The sequence below is a fragment of the Podarcis bocagei genome (assembly GCF_964188305.1).
Source record: "Podarcis bocagei genome assembly, chromosome: 8".
Lineage (NCBI taxonomy): Eukaryota > Metazoa > Chordata > Lepidosauria > Squamata > Lacertidae > Podarcis > Podarcis bocagei.
In genome coordinates this window covers 5,009,306-5,031,939 of record NC_138133.1, presented here as the reverse complement: position 1 = coordinate 5,031,939, position 22,634 = coordinate 5,009,306, and the positions used below count along the sequence as shown (strand labels likewise).

The 22,634-nt window shown below is 41.6% G+C and overlaps 1 protein-coding gene across 10 annotated transcripts in view; it reads right to left on the bottom strand.

The window, feature by feature from the left end:
* Window positions 1-22,634, bottom strand: part of LOC308593654 (ankyrin repeat and KH domain-containing protein 1-like) — a 93,051-nt gene that overhangs the window by 10,593 nt on the left and 59,824 nt on the right. For all 10 annotated transcript variants that reach the window (XM_081206119.1, XM_081206110.1, XM_081206112.1 and 7 more), the window contains 10 exons: window positions 22,271-22,484; window positions 20,451-20,626; window positions 18,692-18,854; window positions 13,903-13,998; window positions 11,983-12,099; window positions 9,988-10,162; window positions 6,960-7,416; window positions 3,873-4,019; window positions 1,034-1,144; window positions 45-194 (listed from right to left, as the gene is read on the bottom strand). In XM_081206119.1, coding sequence (XP_081062245.1) covers window positions 45-194; window positions 1,034-1,144; window positions 3,873-4,019; window positions 6,960-7,416; window positions 9,988-10,162; window positions 11,983-12,099; window positions 13,903-13,998; window positions 18,692-18,854; window positions 20,451-20,626; window positions 22,271-22,484 — 1,806 coding nt within the window. The remainder of the gene's footprint in view (window positions 1-44; window positions 195-1,033; window positions 1,145-3,872; window positions 4,020-6,959; window positions 7,417-9,987; window positions 10,163-11,982; window positions 12,100-13,902; window positions 13,999-18,691; window positions 18,855-20,450; window positions 20,627-22,270; window positions 22,485-22,634) is intronic.

Sequence of the window (22,634 nt, the reverse complement as noted above, 5' to 3'; positions counted from 1 at the left end):
TTTGAAAAACATGAGCTTTAAACATTAGATTTTAGGCACTCTACCTTATTGTGATCATTCTCTCTCCATTTTTATCTTTTTGTTTGTCCACATCAATATGAGCACCAGTGACATCCTGGATTGCTGTGATGTTGCACCCACCTCTTCCCATTATTCGAGAAACAACGGATGCTGGGACAGAGAGCTTTTTTGACCTAAATGACAAAAATTATAAATGTTTTGAGGGCTTCCTGCTTTTAAGTTTAAGAGATTTAGGTAGTATTATTATATACTTGGCCTGAAAAGCGAGATGAGAGCTGCACCCCATAGTCGCCTCTGACTGGACTTAACTGTCCAGGAGTCCTTTACCTTTAACCAAATATTATAGTATGTCATTTTGACAACTAGACAGGCATCTCAGGATAGTTAAGTGATATTCTTGCGGATATTCTGGGCCTTGTTAGATGTGTGTTCTGGGCATGTGAATTTTTGTTTAACTTAGGGTAATAGCTCTTAAGATAATGCTACTGTAATTCACACATTAACTGACAAACTTTTAAAAAGCCTCCCTTGAGAATATGAGTATTACTGACAAACTGAATGGTTACTATGCCTTTTAACTGCTATGCATGCTTTAGAACTGGAGATATACCACATATTTTACTCTACAGCTCTGAAAACACTAATGAAGAAGCTCCATGTGTGCTGAAAGGCATGGAAAGGTTTCTGGTGTTTTTTTAAAAAAAATCCCTGTTATTATATATCTTGTACCTGTTGACTCACTATCTTTTCCTTTAGTTATTTTAAAAAATGACATTCCCTCCAACAATTCCAGCAGCATTGGAAGTTTAAAAGCCCTTTCCCCAGCACTTCCTCACATGGATTCTATTTTCTTCCTCTCTTCAGCTCAGTTCCGAAAGTGATACATAAACCCCTGTAATCCATACTCCCTGAAGTTCTAAACCATCATTGATTCCACCCACAGCCTCATCTACAGCCTATTCATAAATCCTCTTCAATTCCAATGCAGAACTTTTGAATGCCACCAAAGTACCTTTTTGCTCCTGAAAGACAGCGTCCACCTCTCTGCAGCTGAAACTGTTCAATTGGCGTTGACTGCAGAGTGTTGCTAGGGGAAGGGTCCTTTAAAACTCTGCCTACTTGCCTGTCAAGGATAGAAAATACAATTTTCATTAGTTTTCTAGGCAAGAGATGAAAAGAGATCCAAGTCATACATTTTCAAGCTCAGGTCCAGACAAGAAAACGAGAACGAGTTCTCTCGTTCTCCCTGTTTTATTTGTTACATATATATTATCGATCTCTATGGAAACCCAAGGGATCTCCAAGCCAGATATTAGCAGGTCCCAGATCTACTCAGCTCTACACATATGGAACTATTGTAGGCACTTCCAAAACATGTTCTAATTATACCCTAGATTAGTCAAGACTAAAAATGGAACCTGAAATTGTGCATAATTTAGATGGCAGCCCATTTAAGGCCTATTGAAATCAGTTGAGCAATTAATGGCTTATTGTCCTCCCCATTTCAACAGGATTAAGTACTTCATTAGAATCACTGTGCTCCAGACAGGGCAGAATCTATAGCTCTGTTAGGATAGCAAAATATCTCTTTTTAAAATAGTTTCTTGACAGAGAGGGAAGGCTTTGGAAGCATACATATTTCTACAAAATTCACTATTGTTAATATGTTTACAAATGCATCAGCAGCCAAGAAAAAAGTTACATCAGAACTGTTACAAATGGAAAAGTATATAGTTTCATATTACCGGCTCAGATTTAAAATGTCAAAGTTTCCTGTACTGAAAAGCAGTTCACATGGCTTCTAAAAGCTCTGTATTGTTTGCATCTATTGAGTGTACTTTTTATATTGCAAATAGGCCTGTGCTCCTCGGCTGAAGGGTAGTACAGAAATTTAATTAATAATAATTTATTAAATTTATATACTGCCCTTCATCTCAAGGCAGTTCACAAGATAGAAGAACAAAATAAGTAGTTAAAACAAAAACCCCTCCTCTCACAAACACATTTAAAAAACGGTAGAATCATAGCTATCAACTTTTTCCTTTTCTTGCGAGGAACCCTATTCGGAATAAGGGAATTTCCCTTTTTTTAAAAAGGGAAACGTTGACAGCTATGTGTAGAATATCAATCAGCCAAGGGCCTGGTTGAAGAGGAATGTTTTTGCCTGGTGCCTAAAGATATATAATGGGGAGAGCCTTCTACAAATGGGGAGCCACTGCGGAAAAGGCCCGTTCTTGTGTTGCCACCCTCTAGACTTCTCATGGAGGAGGCACACAAAGAAGGGCTCAGATGACGATTGCAGGCTCCGGGTTGGTTCATATGAGGTGTTGGTCCTTGAGGTATTGCAGTCCTGAGCTGTTAAAGGCTTTATAGGGCAAAACCAGCACTCTGAATTGGGTCTGGAAGTTAATTGGCAGCCAGTGTAGTCCGGCCAGGATCAGTATATGCTCAAACTGTCTTGCACCTGTAAGCAACCTGGCTGCCAAATTCTGCACCAGCTGAAGTTTCTGAACTGTCTTCAGAGGCAGCCCTACGTATAAGGCATTTCAGTATTCCAACCTAGAGGTTTCCAGAGCACAGACAACAGAAGTTAGGCTATCCCTGTCCAGGCAGGGGCGCAGCTGGGCCACCAGCCGAAGCGGATGGAAGGCAACCAGCACCACGGAGGCCACCTGAGGCTCAAGCGACAGCAAAGGATCCAGGAGTCCCCCAAGCTGCTCACCTGCTCCTTCAGAGGCAGCATAACCCCATCAAGAGCAGGCAACCTCCCATCCATCCAGACCAGTGCCTTAGTCTTATCTGGACTGAGCTTCAGCTTGTTGGCTCTCATCTGGTCCATTACTGAGGCAAGAAAACGGTCCAGCACACCCACTGCCTCACCTGCAGATGCTAAGGTGAAGTAGAGCTGTGTCATCAGCATATTGCTGACAACGTACTCCAAAACTCCAAATGACTCCACACAGCAGTTTCATGTAAACAGCAGAGGGGATAAAATTGAGCCCTGAGGAACTCCACATTGACAGTTCCACAGGGCTGCAGAGCACTCCCCAAGCATTACCCTCTGAGAACCACAATCCAAGTAGGGCTGGAACCACTGCAAAGTGGTACCACCTACCCTCAACGCAGACAACTGCTCCAGAAACTGATGGTACTGAAAGTTGCTAAGAGGTTAAGAAAGAGCGCCTGAATCTGGTGCATGAACATCCACTCTAGAACCTTGCCCAAGAACGGGAGTAGTTTTACCACTGTCTCCTTCAAGCAGGCAGGGACCAACCCCTCTCGTAAGAAGGCATGAATCACCTGCCTGACCCAGCCAGCTGTCTCCTCACTGCTAGTTTTTTATCAGCCATGAGGGTCCAGAGCCTAAGTGGTTGCCCTGACTAATCCAAGCACCTTGTCTGCATCCTCGAGCCTTACTAACTTAACAACAACAACAACAACAACAGGGCTCTGACAAGAGAATTGACAGTCTGCTTCCCACATACCCAGCATCTCAGCTTTACATAATAGAGGGCATACACAAACCTCAGGCTCAACTCCTCGCAGAACCTTCACTGTGAACTAGGATCCATGAGTATGTGCTACTTATGTGATGCTACTGAACACTTAAGTTTGTGTGATAGGAGAGAGCATGTGACCCTAATGTTTGCTCAACTCCACAGCATTTAAGACTTATAATGTATGTTAACGTTAGCAAATGCCAAGTGCTTTTAAAAAAAAAAATCTGACACGTGTATCCACTACCATTCGTATACTGTCAAACCTTCACCCCCAATTCAAAACTGACCAAATTACCAATCATGCTCAAAGTGGTCAGATGCCATTCATGAAACTGCATGAAAACAACTTACCTTCTCACTACTTCTTTCCAGCCTTCTTCTCTTTTTTGCCCTCTTTTTGGACTAGTCAGATTCAACTTTATGTTCGGAGACGTCAGAGGCAGGGACACAGATTTATAACTTGTTGTTAAGGAGTTTGGATTAGCTTCACCTTCAAGTCTAAAAACAAAGAGAAGTTTGATTATAGATTGCCTGCCACCAAACGATTTAAACCTCAATTCCAATTACTGAATTCCATGTAAGTCAATGATACAAATTGTTATCAATAAGGCCCTCCAAGTACTCAGGCAGCATAATCCTATTTCCAGATGAGTTCAGGTGAGCACAGAATATAGAACATTTGTTCCTAATACAGGAAGCTCTATCAACAGATCAGCGCTAATGACTATGTAGGGGGGCACTTATTTTGATAAAAGATTAATAACTTTTGATAACACTTAATGGCAGCGTAAATTGTTATGTGGCAACAGCTGCATTAATTATGTGCAAAGGGGATGGGGGACTGTTGAACAGCCTGCTTACCTGAATCTAGTGTTCTTATGAGTGGTAATTATGCAGATACGCTTAAAGGTTATGAACCTGTGCACAACATTGTTCAGAACTTTTTGAATTTAAAACTAAATTTTGGCACAAACAATTTGCCCAAGTGTAGTGTAAATGTACCACAACTTCCTGCTTGGCACTTAAGAATCATAGTTATACAGCTACCTGCAACAAGGAAGACCAACTGTGTGGATGCACAGATAGCTATGTGGGAAACATCAATTTCAGGTAAGCAACCTCAGCTTTGTGGGTTTTTTTGTGGGGGCACAAACATAGGAGATTGGTAAGCTAGTTATTGAGATAGTGGATGCAGGTATCTTCGTATGAACAAGGGTAAGGATAGCCCACATCTGAAGTGTTCACTCAGCTTAAGTTGACAACTGGGGCCAGGTAGAACAATACATATGGAGCACCATGCAAAGGTTGTGACTAGAATGTACTCAAAAACCACCTGGTACTTGGGTATTGGGCCAGTTCATGTTACATGGTATGTGAAGAGACTCAATCAGAAAATTCTGAAGATGGCACTTGGATGAAAGACAAAGAAGAAATTCTCCCTAATGATAAAATGGTGGCTGAAAAGATAACTGAACAGAAAAATGTGGAATTCACCCCATAGGCCACAAGCACTATAGTCAAAGAGCAGATCTTTTACACCAGAAGTATCTAGGTTTAGTTCTAGGAGGTTTGAATAGTACAGAGGCAGAACCTGTGTGTGCCTGGGCAGACCAAAACTGGTATATATTGCAACTATAACTGAAATCCATCTGGCTGTGACCATGAAAAGGACCTTCTCCATAGCTGTACCAAGGCCCTGGTGCTCAGCAAGTTTGTCATGCTCCTGCCACTTGAAACTATAGTGAATGCCAAATATTTTTGTTTAAAAAAGAAGACTTGACTTTGGACTATAACATCTGGTTTTAGTAGCTGGCTGATTTTGAGCTACTTAGATATGTCAGTTGTAATTGTTTCATCTTCTGTTGTTGCTTTTAAAGATTTGTTTTATCTTTTTATGCTATATAATAACAACAACAACAACTTATACTCCACCCATCACTCTGCTTAGATCTTGTAAAAACTTGATGTTTTGTTATTTTAATAGTGATGTTCTTAGGTACTTTGTACTATTTATAATAAATGTAAGGTATGAATCTTTTAAAGAATACGGAACTAGCTAATCATGAAGCGTAGGCCTGTAGCCAACATGTATTCACAGGATCTCTCTAAAACAAGCATGGGAAACTTTTAGGCCCACAGGGCTGTTTCTGTCTAACCACACCCACTTGCCCACACACGACATCAACTGTGGGGGCAGGCACACCCACAACTGCAAAGGAATCACCAGGAGCATTAAAGGGAGCTTCCCACTGTTCCTCAAAGGTAAAGGTACCCCTGCCCGTACGGGCCAGTCTTGACAGACTCTAGGGTTGTGCGCCCATCTCACTTAAGAGGCCGGGGGCCAGCGCTGTCCGGAGACACTTCCGGGTCACGTGGCCAGCGTGACAAAGCTGCATCTGGCGAGCCAGCGCAGCACACGGAAATGCTGTTTACCTTCCCGCCAGTAAGCAGTCCCTATTTATCTACTTGCACTGTTCCTTATCAAGCAGTAAATTCCAGTGGGCCTTGCATTCGGTGCTAAATTTTAGAAGGTTCTGAATGCAAGCCTTGCTTGCACAGGGACAATACAGTGGTACCTCGAGTTAAGTACTTAATTCATTCCGGGGGTCCGTTCTTATCCTGAAACTGTTCTTAACCTGAAGCACCACTTTAGCTAATGGGGCCTCCTGCTGCCGCCAGAGCACGATTTCTGTTCTCATCCTGAAGCAAAGTTCTTACCCTGAAGCACTATTTCTGGGTTAACGGAGTCTGTAACCTGAAGCATATGTAACCTGAAGTGTATGTAACCTGAGGTACCACTGTATAAAGTGCACCCTAATATTCCCAATAGTTCCTTTGCAGTCATGTCAGGTATGGATGGGACAGGTGGGTGCAGCAGGGGGAAATGGCCTTGTGCATCACGTTAGCCACCCCTGCTCTAGATTATGGGGAATTGGGAACCATTAGCCTTGGCTAAGCAACACACTTGCATGCTAATGGTCACTGCTCCCACCAACAGGAAACCTTTGATGCAGGAGGATGACAACTGCTAAGAGGAGAACAGGTGCTCATGTGCAGAGCAAGCAGCATCTGTTACACCCACCTTCACCACGAGGTCAGAGAACCTGCTGCCCAACCCTGTCTTCAAAGTTACATTCTGGCAAAACTAGATGATATCATTTGCTGTTACTGTTGTCCTGGAGGATTAACGTGCAGCTGTTGCTTTTAATTGCTTTGCTTTGTTTTTGATCAGGAGGGATGAATTAGAGGTTACCAAGGAGAGCTCATCTCCTTAGTAACATCTAATGTGGGGATCTATAAGGTAATTTAAAGCCTCTAATCCCCCAACCTTGAAGCCCAAGGTCCAAAACATGTGCATTCAGAAACATTTCAGCATCAAGCTAGCATGAAAAAGACTCATTAAAAGCTTCAGTAATGGAGATACAACTTGTGACTCACCTGGTTTGCACTTTGGAAACTGAGGTGTTAGTCTTGTCTTCCTGAGAAGGGAGCAGTACTGAGGCATATCGTCTCTCGCCTGAAGAGTGTGTGTCCATAGTGAAGTTTAGTTCCTGGCTTTTACCACCACTGCTGCTCTCACTATTGCAATCTGTGCTGTCTAAGTTGTCAGAATCACTATTCCCACCAGCACTACCGCCTCTTGGCTCTCCGTTGATTTTATTTTTATCTGCTTTCTGCTGTGCTAGAGTTATATGCTGGTCTGGCAAAATTATCTGCACATTTTGAGGAGTGTCTTTTGTTTTATTCTTCTTATTCTTTCTATTTGTGCTGGGAGTTGTTACCACATTGGCCCTCTTCTTTCCAAAAGCATTTGTGAAAGTAGTTGATGTTGCAGATATTCCAATAGTAGTTGTAGTGGTTGCACTTGGAGGCTCTAAAGGAACTTCTTGATCAACTGAAACAAAACAGATTAAAAAAAAATAAAACTTAATGATGGGAACAGTGCCCCCCCCCAAAAAAAAACTGTATCAGAATGGTAGTGACTTGTACCATGACATCAAAGGCAGAGTTTTTCTGCAAGTTACACCAGACTTTTAGCATTCTGGTTTTAAATCTGGTGGGAGGGCCTTCTGGTGATTCCCTCACTGCGAGAAGCCAAGTTATAGGGAACCAGGCAGAGGGCCTTCTCGGTAGTGGTGCCCTCCCTGTGGAACGCCCTCCCACCAGATGTCAAAGAGAACAACAACTACCAGACTTTTAGAAGACATCTGAAGGCAGCCCTGTTATGGAAGCTTTTAATGTTTGATGTATCACAGTATTTTTATATTTTTTTGGAAGCCGCCCAGAGTGGCTGGGGAAGCCCAGCCAGATGGGCGGTGTGTGTGTGTGTGTGTGTGTGTGTATATATATATATATATAAATTATTATTATTATTATTATTATTATTATTATTATTATTATTATTATTATTATTATTATTATTATTATATTATTATTATTATTATTATTATTATTATTATTATTATATTATTATTATTATTATTATTATTATTATATGCTTTACTAGCTGTTTAAATCACAACGGATGAATTTAAAAAGCACTTCTTTTGAAACCTGCTATTCTAGGAACTGTTTGTTGAATTTCTTCTGTATGTATCATATAGAACTATATAGCATCAATGTATAAGGTACTTTACAGGGTAGCAAGAACTCAGATGGTCTGAAATTGGACAATATTAACATGCAAAGCTTCATTTCAGAGGGATGAGATTCGAAGGTGATTTCAAAAGCTTTAGGGAAGAGGTGGCTTTGGCTGAGTTACTAACAAGGGAGTAAAAAAAGTGACAGTACAACTTGAGTCCCATTTTTGCATTACCCCGGAGTTGCTGCAGAACTTCTTCCCACATGGTTAGGGTAGAGATGAGATGAGCCATTCAGAAGGGGCTGTAACCAGGACTTACTTTACCCAGTGCCATAGGAATAAGTGGTGCTGAAGTCAGTTCCAGTCATCAGAATTATTGGGGGGGGGGGGGGAAGAACCCGGGTGTGAAGAAGAAACAGGAAGGGATACTTGAGAGAGCAGGTTATTGTTGGATGGCCATGGGTAATAGACACAGTGCCTACAGTATCCATTATGTAAGACACACAGATCCTTTCCCAAAGCAGAGTTTAAATCTACAGTTTGACTGGGTTGTGGCAGAAGAGGAAAGATAAAGATTATCCTTTGGGGCCGTCTTGTTAGGTTGGGCATGGGAGGCACTGAAGTATGTTGGCTCCAGAGCGTCCTAAAGGATCAGTCCAAGGTGGTGCTGGGGGCCTTCAAGTTCTTACCCTTGATCTGTGGGGTGCTTCAAGGTATTATTCTGACCACACGCTGTTTAATATGGAGAGTTGGACTTTGGTGTCACCAATATACAGACAACACCTAGGTCTAACCTACAACCAGGTTTTTTTCCCCCCAGCCGGAACTCAGTGCCATTATAAGAGAACAATGGAAGCTTTCATGGTGAGTTAGGACACCTCTTTTTCTAGAAAAATAGCACTGCCTGCATCTTCCTGAAGCTGTGGAACATCTGAACAGGTGTCTGAAAACGATTCTGGCATACATGAGGGTGAACATGCTGAGGCTTAATCCAGACAAGATGGAGGTACTCTCCATGGATGGAATGATTTAACAGTCCTGAATAGGGAAGCACTCTGACTTGCATCCTGGGATTAGGCTAGGAATACCTTTTACCAGTTTAGGTTGATACAGCAGCTATGGCCCTATCTAGAGAGACCAGACCTTGCCTCAGTAATCCACGCACAAATTACATCCAAGACATTACCATAATGGATTCTTTGTGTGGCTGCCTTTGAAGATGGTCTGGAAACTCCAAGTGGTGCAGGTTTCCACTGCTAGGATGCTGGTAGGGGCAAGGGAACTGGAGGACATGACACCAATTCTGTACCAAATGCACTGGTTATAGGTGCGTTTCTGGATGCAATTCAAAGTGCTTGTATTAACCTTGAAGGCCCTATATGGTTTGAGACAGAATTATCTGAAGGATAATTGTATGAAGCAATCATACAAACTTGCCTGGGCACTGAGATAAGTCTCAGAGGCCCTGTTTGTGTACCTTCCTATGATGTCAATTTGGTTGCCAGGCATGAGAAACGGGGCCTTTCCTGTGGCAGCTCCCAGCCTGTTACACTGAAGCACAGAAACTATGCATTTTTAAATGGGTTTTAAAACCCATCTTTTTCAAAATGTATTTTCTGGACTAAGCCTTTTCTTTGCTACAGAGTCATTCTAAATACAACTCTACTAGTCATATAAATAAGAAAGGAAAAGCAATGTGTTTGTGTACGATGTACACTGCTAACAGAGTCCCTCACACATGACTGGATTTCCTTACTCAAATGAAGTGACCAATTATTACCAAAACACATGTAAAAATTTCTTTCACTCTGTGCTTTAGAAGAGTTTTAAATCCCAAAAATACAAGTTTAGAAAACTAAGTTGAAGGAGTGATGAATTCCTCACCATCATCATCATTCTCATCTTCATCTTCATCTTCTTGCAGCTCTAGTGTTTCCTTAGGTTTGTGCTCCTCATCTTCTTCCTGTTTTCGTTTTTGCTCTTCTTTCTTCTTCTTTCTCTTCTCCTTCCTCTTCTCTCTTTTTGCTGCAAGAGCCTGCTTTCTACTCTCTTCTCTGGACTGTGGAAAAATAATTTACAATATACCTGATTACACACCAATATAGAATATAAACATATCTACATTGATAACTACAGCAAATGCATTATATAAAGAATTCTAAATTCTCCAGTGTCTTCTTTTTGGCTCAAGAAACCTCCATAATGAATGATCCCCCCACGCAAATAAAATAAAATAAAAATAATAAAATAATAATAATAATAATAATAATAATAATAATAATAATAATAATAATAATAATAATAGGCTGGGTTTCCCAAGCCACTCTGGGCGGCTTCCAACTGAATATTAAAAACAATACCTCATCAAATATTAAAAACTTCCCTAAACATGAAAGTAAAATGAAAAAGTAAAACGAAAAAGTAAAAAAATGAAAGTAAACAGAAGTGCTTTTTCCAATCTGGCTTGGTTCACACAGATCCCATCCTGTGTGGGAAAGCGCACTGTTGCTTAGGTCAACTGTGCTACAAATGTGTTTTGTAATAGATTTGTCTACAGATATGCCTAGATTGTCCTTAAGAGTGGAAACCTTGAAAGCCACCTTCAAATACTGAATATAAATCAATCTGCAGTGGTCCTGCTCTTTTATACAGTGGTACATCGGGTTACATACGCTTCAGGTTACAGACTCCGCTAACCTAGAAATAGTGCTTCAGGTTAAGAACTTTGCTTCAGGATGAGAACAGAAATCGTGCTCCGGCGGCACGGCAGCAGCAGGAGGCCCCATTAGCTAAAGTGGTGCTTCAGGTTAAGAACAGTTTCAGGTTAAGTACAGACCTCCGAAACAAATTAAGTACTTAACCCGAGGTACCACTGTATTGCAATTGTAGACCAATTTTTTATACCTGTTTTTAGTGGACTACATTTAGTTTAAGGTATGTTTAAGTCTAGGCTTCATAAAACATGAATATGATCCTGACTAATTAACATGAACTCAAGAGTCCCCCGAAGAAAACATATGCTTACTAAAAGCTAAAAAAAGTGGTGATCAAGCACACAAGGTGAAGCGGGAGTGCTGGGACTCTTGACACTTGTTTCAAGCTTTATAAATGTATGAGGCTGAGAAAGGGTGTCCAAACCAGACCATAGTGTAGTGGACCACTTTGTGTTATTACTATCCATAACTAAAGTAAGCTTTACTTTGGAATCCCCCCCAACCGCAAGATACTGCTTTAGTAACTACTAGCTTGCTACGTTACACAGGAAGATGTAGCAAGAAGGCCAAATCTAATCCAGAATGTGGCTCATGGGGATGGTTAGGATTTTCAACTGTTAAATCTACAGTGGTGCCTCGCAAGACAAAATTAATTCGTTCCGCGTGTTTTTTCGTCTTGCGAAGCACGGTGTCGGATAAGTTTTGGAAAAGCTTCAAAAATCACCAGTGTCTTCAAAAACCTCAAAAAAGGCTACCACACCGCGTTCTATGAGTTGCTCCTCGAAGTCAAGTCGCAACTGTATTAATGGTTTTAAGAAAAAGGAAACAAACTTGCAAGACTTTTCCGTCTTGCGAAGCAAGCCCATAGGGAAAATCGTCTTGCGAAGCAACTCAAAAAACCAAAAACCCTTTCGTTTTGCGAGTTTTCCGTCTTGCGAGGCATTCGTCTTGCGAGGTACCACTGTATACCCATTTGATTTAGAAGTCTTGCTAGCCTGAGTGAAGGAGTGATGGTGGCTTACTCCAGAAAATTAAAATCCACAGCAGACTCAGATTAATCCTCTGCTGCATTTATCCCACGCAGGTGCATGCATGAGTCTGAGAGAGGATTTCACTTGATTTATGTAACAGTATTTAAGCAAGGGGATGTACTCTATCATCTTACCTTTTCCAAATCTAGCTCTTTTAGCAGGATGCTTGCATTCTTATTTGCTTCAGCTGCTTGCTGGTCCTTTGCCTTCACAATTGTTTCAACACACTGGTGACATTTCTTCAGCAAATCCTATACAGTAGAAAGTTTGTGAAAAGGAAAGATAGGTTCAGCAAGTTGCTAGACACCAAGAACTACTTCACTGGCATATACAAATGGAGTACCAGAGAATATGTCTGTAGGTAATGAATTAAAACTAGTGATTTTTGATTACTTTTAGGCTGATCTACAGTTTTCTGAAAATACAGCTTTTAAAGCAATTATCAATTTGTTTGCCATACATGTGCTAACTGATCTTTCAATGCAAAAAGAGCAGAATTTATACTGAAGCTGCAAGTTTAATACTATAAGAGTTTATTGTTTCAACTGGCAGGCCTTGTGCTGACCAGTTGTCCACCTGCCTACTTTTAGAATACAACTGTAGCATGGCATTCCAAATCTAGAAAGCATTTCTTATGCTGCCCTTGATAACAGGTGCAAAACCATAACTACTAATGGAAGTAAAGGTGATCAATTTCCTTAGGCATATCCAGATTTGCAGATGTTGGATATGGTACAGACCAGAAAAGCCTTTACTACTTCAGACAAGATTTATTCCCTCCTACCGAATGTTTCCTCATACATATTCCTACTAGGGGAAATTTAGCATCTTAGAGAAGCATTCACTCCTAGCCTTCTTGCTAACATTTTGGAAGGTCTTTTTTTCCAGTGGCAAAAGCATTCAGCCATGCCAATTCACAAAGTCTAACATATTGTGAAGTACAGCCCTTCACAATAGCAGCTGCGTATCTATCTCTATATAATGGTAGTTAAGACATAAGCAGTAAAACTGAACACAATATTTTTGTAAAAAAATCCAGTGCTTGTTGAAATTCAGCTATTGGGTACTGGTGGAAGGCAGGCATGTTGGATAATAGATGCAATGCCTCCCTTGTACATTTCCAATGCAGGCCTGTGAAAATACACCAGTTTTCAACAGCCCCACCCCTCTCTCTGAACCTCATTTTTGTCCAACCTACATACATTTATTTCCAATTTGTTGTGCACAGTCCACGCAATTTCCATCAAGGATGTGCTTTTTGGATATAATCTCTATTTGAATAAAGTTTTTTAAAATAAGCACTTTCAATATTTGGTACATGAACAATGCTGTTCTACCTACATATGAAACATGCATTGCTAATATACTTGTATAGTATAATGTGGTTCCACTATACAGGATTTTGTGAGAGGGCACCTACTGGATCTTGTAAGAGTGATGTAACAAGTGCTGAAAATCCTCCCTTTAGTCTGACCTCATTTTGTGAACTTTTTTTCTTTCAGACCTTTCCCCTAAATTATTTGGGAGCTGTGATCTTCAATTATAAAAGTCTTGCAATCTGTTTTTTTGTCTGTTTGTTTTAAGTGGTGAACAGAGACCGTCCCCTCCCCACCAACACACCACACCTACAACGGAGGAAAATGCCCTCACTCAAGAATTCGGGGTGGGGACACCTAGCTGTTCATTGTCAGATAGCAACTTTGCTTGCAAGTTAATAGATCCAAGTGGTCTAACACTCAGTTTCATAAACATATCACAGAACCAAGACATAATTGTTTCCATTTTTTATAGTTCACCTTTCCTCTAAAATAACCAAGGTAGGCTATGTTCAACCTCTGTATATGTTTGGTTTTCAAGAAGACTATCAATATTGATTAGATTTGGCTTCATGTTCAGTAGCATCAATATCTGTTGAATTTATCTATGCATTATTAAAAATAAATATGGGAGCTACTGCTGGGGAAAAACCGCCACTGTTGATTTTAATCATTGTTAAGTTGCAGGTGGTGAACCACATCATTTAAGAACACATTGGGAGCCTTTCTGGCACTCACCTTGTCAGTTATTGTTGCTATGTACCTCATGCATTCAATGTCTGAAGGAAACTGGTTAACTTCTTTTACCAAAAACTGCACTACTCTTACGTGACCCTGGAAAAAAAAAAAAGAGCAGCACCAAGGTTTTATTCATTTATCATCTCCTATCAGAATGGTACACACCAATATGTATACACTAAAACATAAAACACCATTAAAAACAGTACAAAACAATCATTAAAACTTTAAACAACTGCATAGGCCTGTCAGCATAACAAGGTCTTCAACAGAAAATCAAAAGCAAGTGTTTCCAGCACAGAACCAGCAACATTAATACCAGACTTATGATTGAGGCCAGCTGGGCTTCTGAACATGGAGAACAACCAACAGCACTCCTCTAGATCAGCATTTCCCAACCTTGGGCCTCCAGCTGTTTTTGGACTACAACTCCCAAAATCCTCAGCTAGGAAGACCAGTGGTCAGGGATGATGGGAATTGTAGTTCAAAAACAGCTGGAGGCTCAAGGTTGGGAAACACTGCGTCTAGATGATTTCAGTGATCAGGCTCAAGGATCAGGATTCCTCAAGCTATCCTGGACCCAAGCTGTTCAGGGCTTTGTTTAACCTTGAACTTGGTCAGGGAGAATACAGGCAGCCAGTGCGCATATATATGATATATGATATGATATCTATCAGAGGTCACATGCTGCCAGTCATCTACCCCCCATCTAATTGGAGCTTCCAGACCAAGGGCTGGAAGCAATCAATCAAATGTCAAGATTAACAATGCATGTACTACAGTGGCCAAAATTATTCTGACCCAGATATAGTGGTAGCAGACATACCCAACAAAGCTGGTAAAAGGCATGCCAGCCACAGAGGTCACTTGGGTCTGGAATGATAACGATTTACCCGGGAGTAATCCCCAAGCTACGTACTTCCTCCTTTAGAGGAAGTGAAACCCTGTCTAAAAAAGGCAACTGTCCTATCCTCTGGACACTGAAACCACCTACCTATAATGCCTCTGTCTTTCCAGAATTCAAATGCTGTTTATTTGCCCTCATCCAGACCACCACTGCATTAAAAGTAATGGTCCAGGGCTTTAACAGCCTCTCCCGATTCAGATGTTATAGAGGAAAAAAGCAGTGTAGTGCTAGCACCATACTCCAAAATTCCTAATGGCACCTTCCATATTTAGATGTTAAATAGTTGAGGACAAAACGGTACCCCCGTGGAGCCCCACAGCACAACTGCCAGAAGATTGAAGAGCAGTGCCCCAATGTTACTCTCAGGACTTTACCACACAGCTAGAAATGGAACCTTTGTAAAGGAGGAATTTGATGTTGCACTGTTACAAATGTTCTGTCAGTGCAAGCATTTCACCTTCCTCAACAGAACAATCTCTCTTCTCCTCCTACGTGGTTTTTGGGTGGGTTTTTTTTTGGTAGGGGTTCTCCTGACTTCCACCTGAGTCATTGGGGGGGGGGGGCGGAGAGCAGGAGGCAGGACACAGCCCCTTTGCCCTAGTGGAAGTCCTTGAATAGGCTTCCAGTAGCAGGACCATTAGCTGAATCCAGCCCAGTATCTCAAATAACCAGGCCACACAGCTGATCTAGGAGGATACCAGGATCAACAGTATGAAAAGCCTCTGGGAAACAGGGTAACAGGATCACAATCTGCCTGTCCCTCTCAATAAAGGTCATCCACCAGGGCTGATTTAGCCCCTAATCAGGCCTAAAACCAGACTGAAGTGGATTCAGATAATCAGTGACATCCAGGAACACTTGGAAGTTGCTCCACCACCTTCCCTGCAAAAGGGACATTGATGGCTGACCAGTAGTGGGTCCAGGATAGGTTTTTAAAGGAGTAATTGCACTACCCCCCCACTTTAAGAGCAGCTGGGACCACCCCATCATGCAGTGATGCATTCATAACATCCTGGACCCATGTAGTCACCCCAAATTCTAGCTAGCTTTGACCAGCCACAGTCTAGAGTGCATGTGGTCAAAGGCATTGCTGTAAGTGTCCTGGCTACATCATCAGGCAACATCAACTGAAAATGATCCAGGTGTAGCACTGGACATTGTGATTGGACAGTGGCATCCAAGTCAAGATGAAGACTTTGTCTTTAAAGGGTACTGCAAACTACTTGCAGATATGATTTCATGGATCTGCACTCGAATCCAGGGTAACAAGTCTCTGGACCTGCTAGCTGACTCCTTGAGGGAGCAATGGATGCAGTACAATAGGATTATGTCTCCTAATGAGTGTTTAGCCAGTTTGAAAGCAAGATTTCATCACTTTCCATCTCATCAACTGCAGCTCTTGGGAATATGAGCAAGCAATGTGATCTCCACAGCACTGAAGAGCAGGTTTGGGAATGATCATGTCAGCAGCCCTTCTTGTCTCACTGCTCCACAGCAAAACAAGAACCTCAACAAAATCACCTACTTTTTCCACTGGGAAATCCTCCAGAGCCATTCCTGGGCCGTGTTCAGAAAGTGGTGGTGGGGGATGAGTGTTCAGACCCCTGGGCTCTCACTTGTGGGGTGCCTCAGGGTTCTGTCCTCTCCCCCATGCTTTTCAACATTTACATGCAGCCGCTGGGAGAGATCATCAGGAGGTTTGGGCTGGGTGTTCATCAGTATGTGGATGATACCCAGCTCTACCTCTCTTTTATATCAGAACCAGTGAAGTGTCTGAGTGTCTGGAGGCGGTTGGAGGATGGATGGCGGCTAACAGATTGAGGTTGAATCCTGACAAGACAGAAGTACTGTTTTTGGGGGACAGGAGGCGGGCAGGTGTGGAGGACTCCCTGGTCCTGAATGGGGTAACTGTGCCCCTGAAGGACCAGGTGCGCAGCCTGGGAGTCATTTTGGACTCACAGCTGTCCATGGAGGCACAGGTCAAATCTGTGTCCAGGGCAGCTGTGTACCAGCTCCATCTGGTACGTAGGCTGAGACCCTATCTGCCTGCGGACTGTCTCGCCAGAGTGGTGCATGCTCTGGTTATCTTCCGCTTGGACTACTGCAATGCGCTCTATGTGGGGCTAGGGCTACCTTTGAAGGTGACTCGGAAACTACAACTAATCCAGAATGACTCATTGGATCAGCTTCACAGGAAAATGGACACGATAAATGTGAAAGTGGATGTTTCAATTGCTGAGGTTGACTTGAATACAGGGAGTATGGATAATACCAATACAGAAACCACCCAGAAATTGATACAAGAACCTCTTTTGATATGGCAAGCTGTGGAGGAAGTTAGGGAAAAAGCTGTTGCTGCTGAAGGTAAAGTAATACAACTGGAAAGAAAGAGAGCCCCAGCCCTAAAGAGGCAATTTGATGAACATAAGTTGACGCTCGCTGTGACTGAACTTAAGGAAAAACAGACGAATTTGAGGATTAGAGTTCACCTTTGGTGGACATGCCCAAGGATTAAGACACTCTGGGAGATAATTCATAACGAAATGAAAAAGGTATTTAAATATACCCTTTTGAAGAAACCAGAGGCCTTTCTCCTGGGCATGGTCGGCCAATTGGTGTTAAAGAAGGATAGAATTTGTTTCACGTATGCAACAATAGCAGCAAGAATACTCATTGTGAAGTACTGGAAGACACAAGATTTATCCATTCGGGAAGAATGGCAGATGAAGTTGATGGACTATATGGAATTGGCGGAAACGACTGGCAGAAATACGAGACCAGGGAGAAGAGCTGGTGGAAGAAGACTGGGAAAAGTTTAAGACTATTTATAGAAATACTGTAAAAATAATGAATGTTAGAAAAATGTTGGAATGAAGTTATATGGCTTTAGTAGAAATGCTATAAGGAATCAAGTATAAATAGATTAATAGTGTATTAAAGGGAAAATAAGGCTAGAATATCCTAAGATAGGATAGAAAACAGAGGAAGATGGAAAGGAATTGCTGAAATAATTAATAGAAGTGGAAAACAGAAAGGGAGGTGTGAGGAGGTCGTGGAAATAAGGGAATGAAAGATAAGACATTGAAATTGTTCTGTGTTTGAAATGGTTTGTGTCATGCTTTGTTAGTTTTATGTTTCTCTTTTTTTGTTCTTTCTTTTTTTGTCTTTCTGTTTTGTTGTGTTTAAATGGTTGAAAATTAATAAATATTATTTTTTTAAAAAAGGAAGCCGCCCAGAGTGGCTGGGGAGGCCCAGCCAGATGGGCGGGGTACAAATAATAAATTATTATTATCAATATTATTATTATTAGAGTCCATCAGCCTTAGATCGGACAACCTGAACTGGTCCTCCACTCTTGCAGGCATGAATAGCAGTTACAATAACAAACTTCACCAGGAAGTGGTCTGGCCATGACCATTCCCCACCTGAAGACCAAAACATGTTGATGGTATGTCCTGCTCTGAGTGTCAGGATCATGAAATTTGAGGCAGTTCCACAATTACTATGGAGGAAGTGAGTAAGTACAACTAGGTAGCAATTATATCCTGGGAATCAGCGGACATAAACATTGTTTTAGGCAGGCGAAATTGCTTCTTCAAATGTAAAGTACAAACTTTACAGTTCACATCAATTCCTAATGCAAGCTTTCTCAACCTGGTGCCCTCCAAATGTTTTGAACCACTGCCCTCCATCAGTCATAATGGCTGGGGGCAGCTGTCAGAAACACACAGTGGGCACTAGGTTGGGGAAGGTCGTCATAAGGCAAACAGCAACAGGAAAACAGAAAAAGAAGAAATTTCATTCATTCTAAGATAAAAGATAGGAAAAACCATCAAGTTGACTTTTTCAGATTTAAATTTTGTGAAACATCAATGAACTTACTTTACGAAATGCAGACATAAGGGGAGTAATTTTTCTGTTATCTGCACCATCCACATCAGCTCCTGCCTGCACAAGCAGTTGAACTACATCAAGGTGGCCACCATTAGCTGCAAGCCAGAGCGGTGTGTTCCCTTTCTTGTTGCGAACGTCAATATGTGCCCCCCTGAAAGGAATTAGAATTAAATTCAAGCTGGCAAAAAAATCCAGGCAGAAATTGAAACTACATTTCAGTTCACAAACACTGGTTATATGGAAGCTGTTAAGAACTTCAGAACGTCATCCATGATCTTGAGGTATGTGCTATAAAGACTAAACTGAAATTTAGAATTCCAAAAAGGGGGCCTGCAACAAAATTTTAAGGTCTGAGTTTCAAATCATCCCATCCTTTTCCTAACATGTTAGGACTATGTCAATTGGAACATGCAAAGTGGCTTTTTTCTCTGCAAGTTTTTCTTTTTTTATTTCTGCAAACCTTGCCAAGCATGCTGATACTTCCCTCTTATGCATGGGACTGAATTGACTTTACTATCTTACAAGTGGGGTCTCACAACTAAGTGCTGCGGTGTTATCATGGGTGCATATATTATGTGAACTTGTGGCTGAGGAAGTGGAAAACACAAAAGTGAGCATCAAAGACAGGAGTTTCTGGTCTGACTTCATGTGTAAAATAAATATTTTTAGTTACAAATTTTTTAGTTACAGTCTGCATGAAAATCAATAGAGCAATGGTCTTTGTAAATGCAACTCAGTGCTTGACTTGGCCCAAAGGAAAGTCTAAAGGGGCAGTTTTAGAATAGTGACCACCCCTGACTGGCAATATTAACAGTGAATTATACTACAGGGTTGTTGCATGCTACTTTCTGAACCCAGCTTGCAATGTGGAGATAAATGCAATGGATAACAGTGCAGGGTTTGTACTCTGGTTCAGTCCAACCAGTAAAGCATGTTAAATACACTGCAGGGCTGCTATATTCTCCCTATCACAAGCCCTTTCAATCTGTAATATGGAGAATGAACTTCATTTGAGATGTTTCTCTGCACCTCTTAACATCTGTCTCTCTCCTACAATCCTTCCCAGCTGCTCCACTCTGTTCCCCCTCCCACCCAGTTGGTAATTCCCCCTTCACTCAAATAGCCCAGTTTGTAGGTTACAGTAGACGCAAGAATGGGAACCTGCACACATCCAAATGTCGTTGGACTAAACTCCCATCAACCACAGTCAGAATGGCCAGAGATGATGGGAGTTGCAGAATTTAACATCTGCAGGGTCATAGCTTCCTCACCCCTTTAGTAAGCCAAAGTCAATGGTTTACTCCAAACATGATGATTGCAACATTTTCACACAGCCCCTCTAGCTAGCAGGAGCAACAAACCAAGTTTAGCATTATGTCCAACACCAGGTAGTTTGTTTCATTCAAACAAATCATGACTGGTAAGCCTGGCTTAACTTTGTGGTTTGTTAGGAGCAGAACTTTAGTATATTACAATGCTAAGTTCCACTAGTTAGAGGGAAGGAGTGAAGCAGGAGCCTTCTGCAGTCACATGCTAAACCATTAACTATGGTTTACTATGATGTGTGAATGTTGCCAGTCTCAACGTTCTATGCCATTGAATTTATAAGGAACTGGTTTTTGCTCCTCCCTGTGGCTTTTTTATATAGTGCTGCAAAACCACCAGGTTCTTCTGAGTCTGCTGGTACCTACTTTTGTATGTGGGTACTCTAGTCGTTATAGTTATTCATGTAAAAACAATGACATACCGATTAATCAGGAGCTCACAAAACTTGTAGTGGCCTTTATCTGCTGCAATTGTTAAAGCAGTATCTCTTGAGGAAGGCACAGGAGGAGCATTGACATCTGCTCCTTTATCAAGAAGAACTCTTCCAACTTCAGCATAACCTCCAGAAGCAGCTTCCATCAGAGGGGTGAGCCCAGTCTGTTTAAAAGAATGTTTGAAATAGAGTCTATATAAAGCAGTTCTAAACATAATCTAGAAACAGTTGCCAACCTCTTTCACTATGTAAGGACCCCAATGAATGCAAGACCTATCAACATGACTCAGGGTAGCTAGAGTCACACACAATGGATTCACAAGTCAAAAAAAAAGCTGTAAGGTCTTGGGACTATTATGTTCAAGAAGCATCTGTACAGCATAAATGTTCACTTTAATTGATGTTACATCAAAATACAATGCTTTGCTTTAGTATAGAACTTTGCTGCCTTGAACACTGCACACTTGAACAATTTGAACAAAAGTACCTCATCACTTATTTACTAGCATGATATTCAGAATGTTAATATTAATCTGCTCACCACAATATTCAAGACTTTGCAGTTTGCATTTTCTTTGGCTAGTGTTTGGGCTTTTGTTTCCTGCTTCTCTCCAATACACCTGTACGACTCCTCCTGCAGAGGCTCCCACAGGGCTATAGTTCAGGAACTAAACTGAGTCAAAGCTAATGTATTTCTTTAATCTTCAATTTACCTCAAGGTTTCTGCACTTTTAGTCAATAAGGGAAGAGAAGTGGGTCTTCGCCACTACTGGCATGCACCTTCTGTCAGGTTGTCCAAATGGGAATGTGGCCCTCGAATTGCAGAAGGTTCCCCATCGCTTTCCTCTTTTCTCTCCCCTTATTGACAGGAAGTGAGGAAAGATCAACTGACAGGAAGTGAGGAACGATCAATGAGGAACTTTTTTCAATTCGAGAGCTGCATTCCTTTGTGTGAAGAATAAAGCCACAACCACCCAATATATCCTACACACAATGCAGCAAACTGCCCATGGAAAAATAACAATCTTTTACTCTTTGGACAGCTCGTTATCTCTTCCACCATCACTCTCTTGTTGCTTGGCCGGAGAAACTGGGACATGGAGTAGGCAGACTCTGGAAGAAGAGGCTGGTGGGGCAGATGAGGAGGCCCCAGGAGGCTTCTGGTCTATAGGCCAGAGGTTCCTCACTCCTACTGTAAACCGGTAGTCTTAATCCTTTTCAGATCTAGAATTCATCTTTAACACCCACCTCCAATATAGGAGCCACTCAATTTTTTCACTGTTCATCTTTTGCCTTTTCTCTCTAGGACCACCAGCAAAAAAAGAAGCCATTGCAACAGTGAGTGCCTCTCTACTTTACAGTTACAATCTATTATGCAACAGCAAGAAAAAAACAGCTGCCAAAATTCCCTATTCCACACAAAAGTACCTAAGTTTCATATCTGCTTCAATTTTCTCTTCACTCTAATTTAATATCAAAACAAGTGGTGTGGTGCACTTTAGGCTGCAATCCACCTTAGCTTGGATAGTTGCAACCCACTATGTGAAAACCAGTATGATAACCTGTAAGGTATCTTACCATCAGGTGTAGCTTTTGAGGCAATGTCAGCCATGATGTGGTATCATGAATAATGGTACATTTACTAAAGCAAAAGCAATAAAGCCTTCCAATACTCAGTGATGGACAAGATAAGTTGGCTTGATTTCAAATTACTGAAATAGTTAAAACCGGAAGCTTTAAACTAAGTCTACTGCCAAAACCATTTTTACCACAAGTCTATTTGAGAAGAAAGCTATCTGCAGGCTCACCTTTGCCCTATGTTCAACATTGGCTTTTCTGTCCAAAAGCAGGCTGACCACCTCTGCTCTGCCTTGGAAACAGGCCAAAGTGAGCGCTGTATTCCGATTGGTCTCAATCTGAGCATTTATATCAGAGCCCATATCAAGCAACAGCTTCACTGCGGGAACATGGCCATTCATAGCCGCCAACATCAGAGGAGAAATGCCTAGCTTACTCCCAGTCCTAGAGGGAAGAGATAATTAATACATCCACCAGAACAAAAGAACCTGGACAAATGTACAGAAACAAGCCCCCCCCCCCCCCGGAAGAATAGACACAGGTTTACAGAAAAATGGAAGACAAACCTAACTGACAAAAGCAGACTGGTCTCAG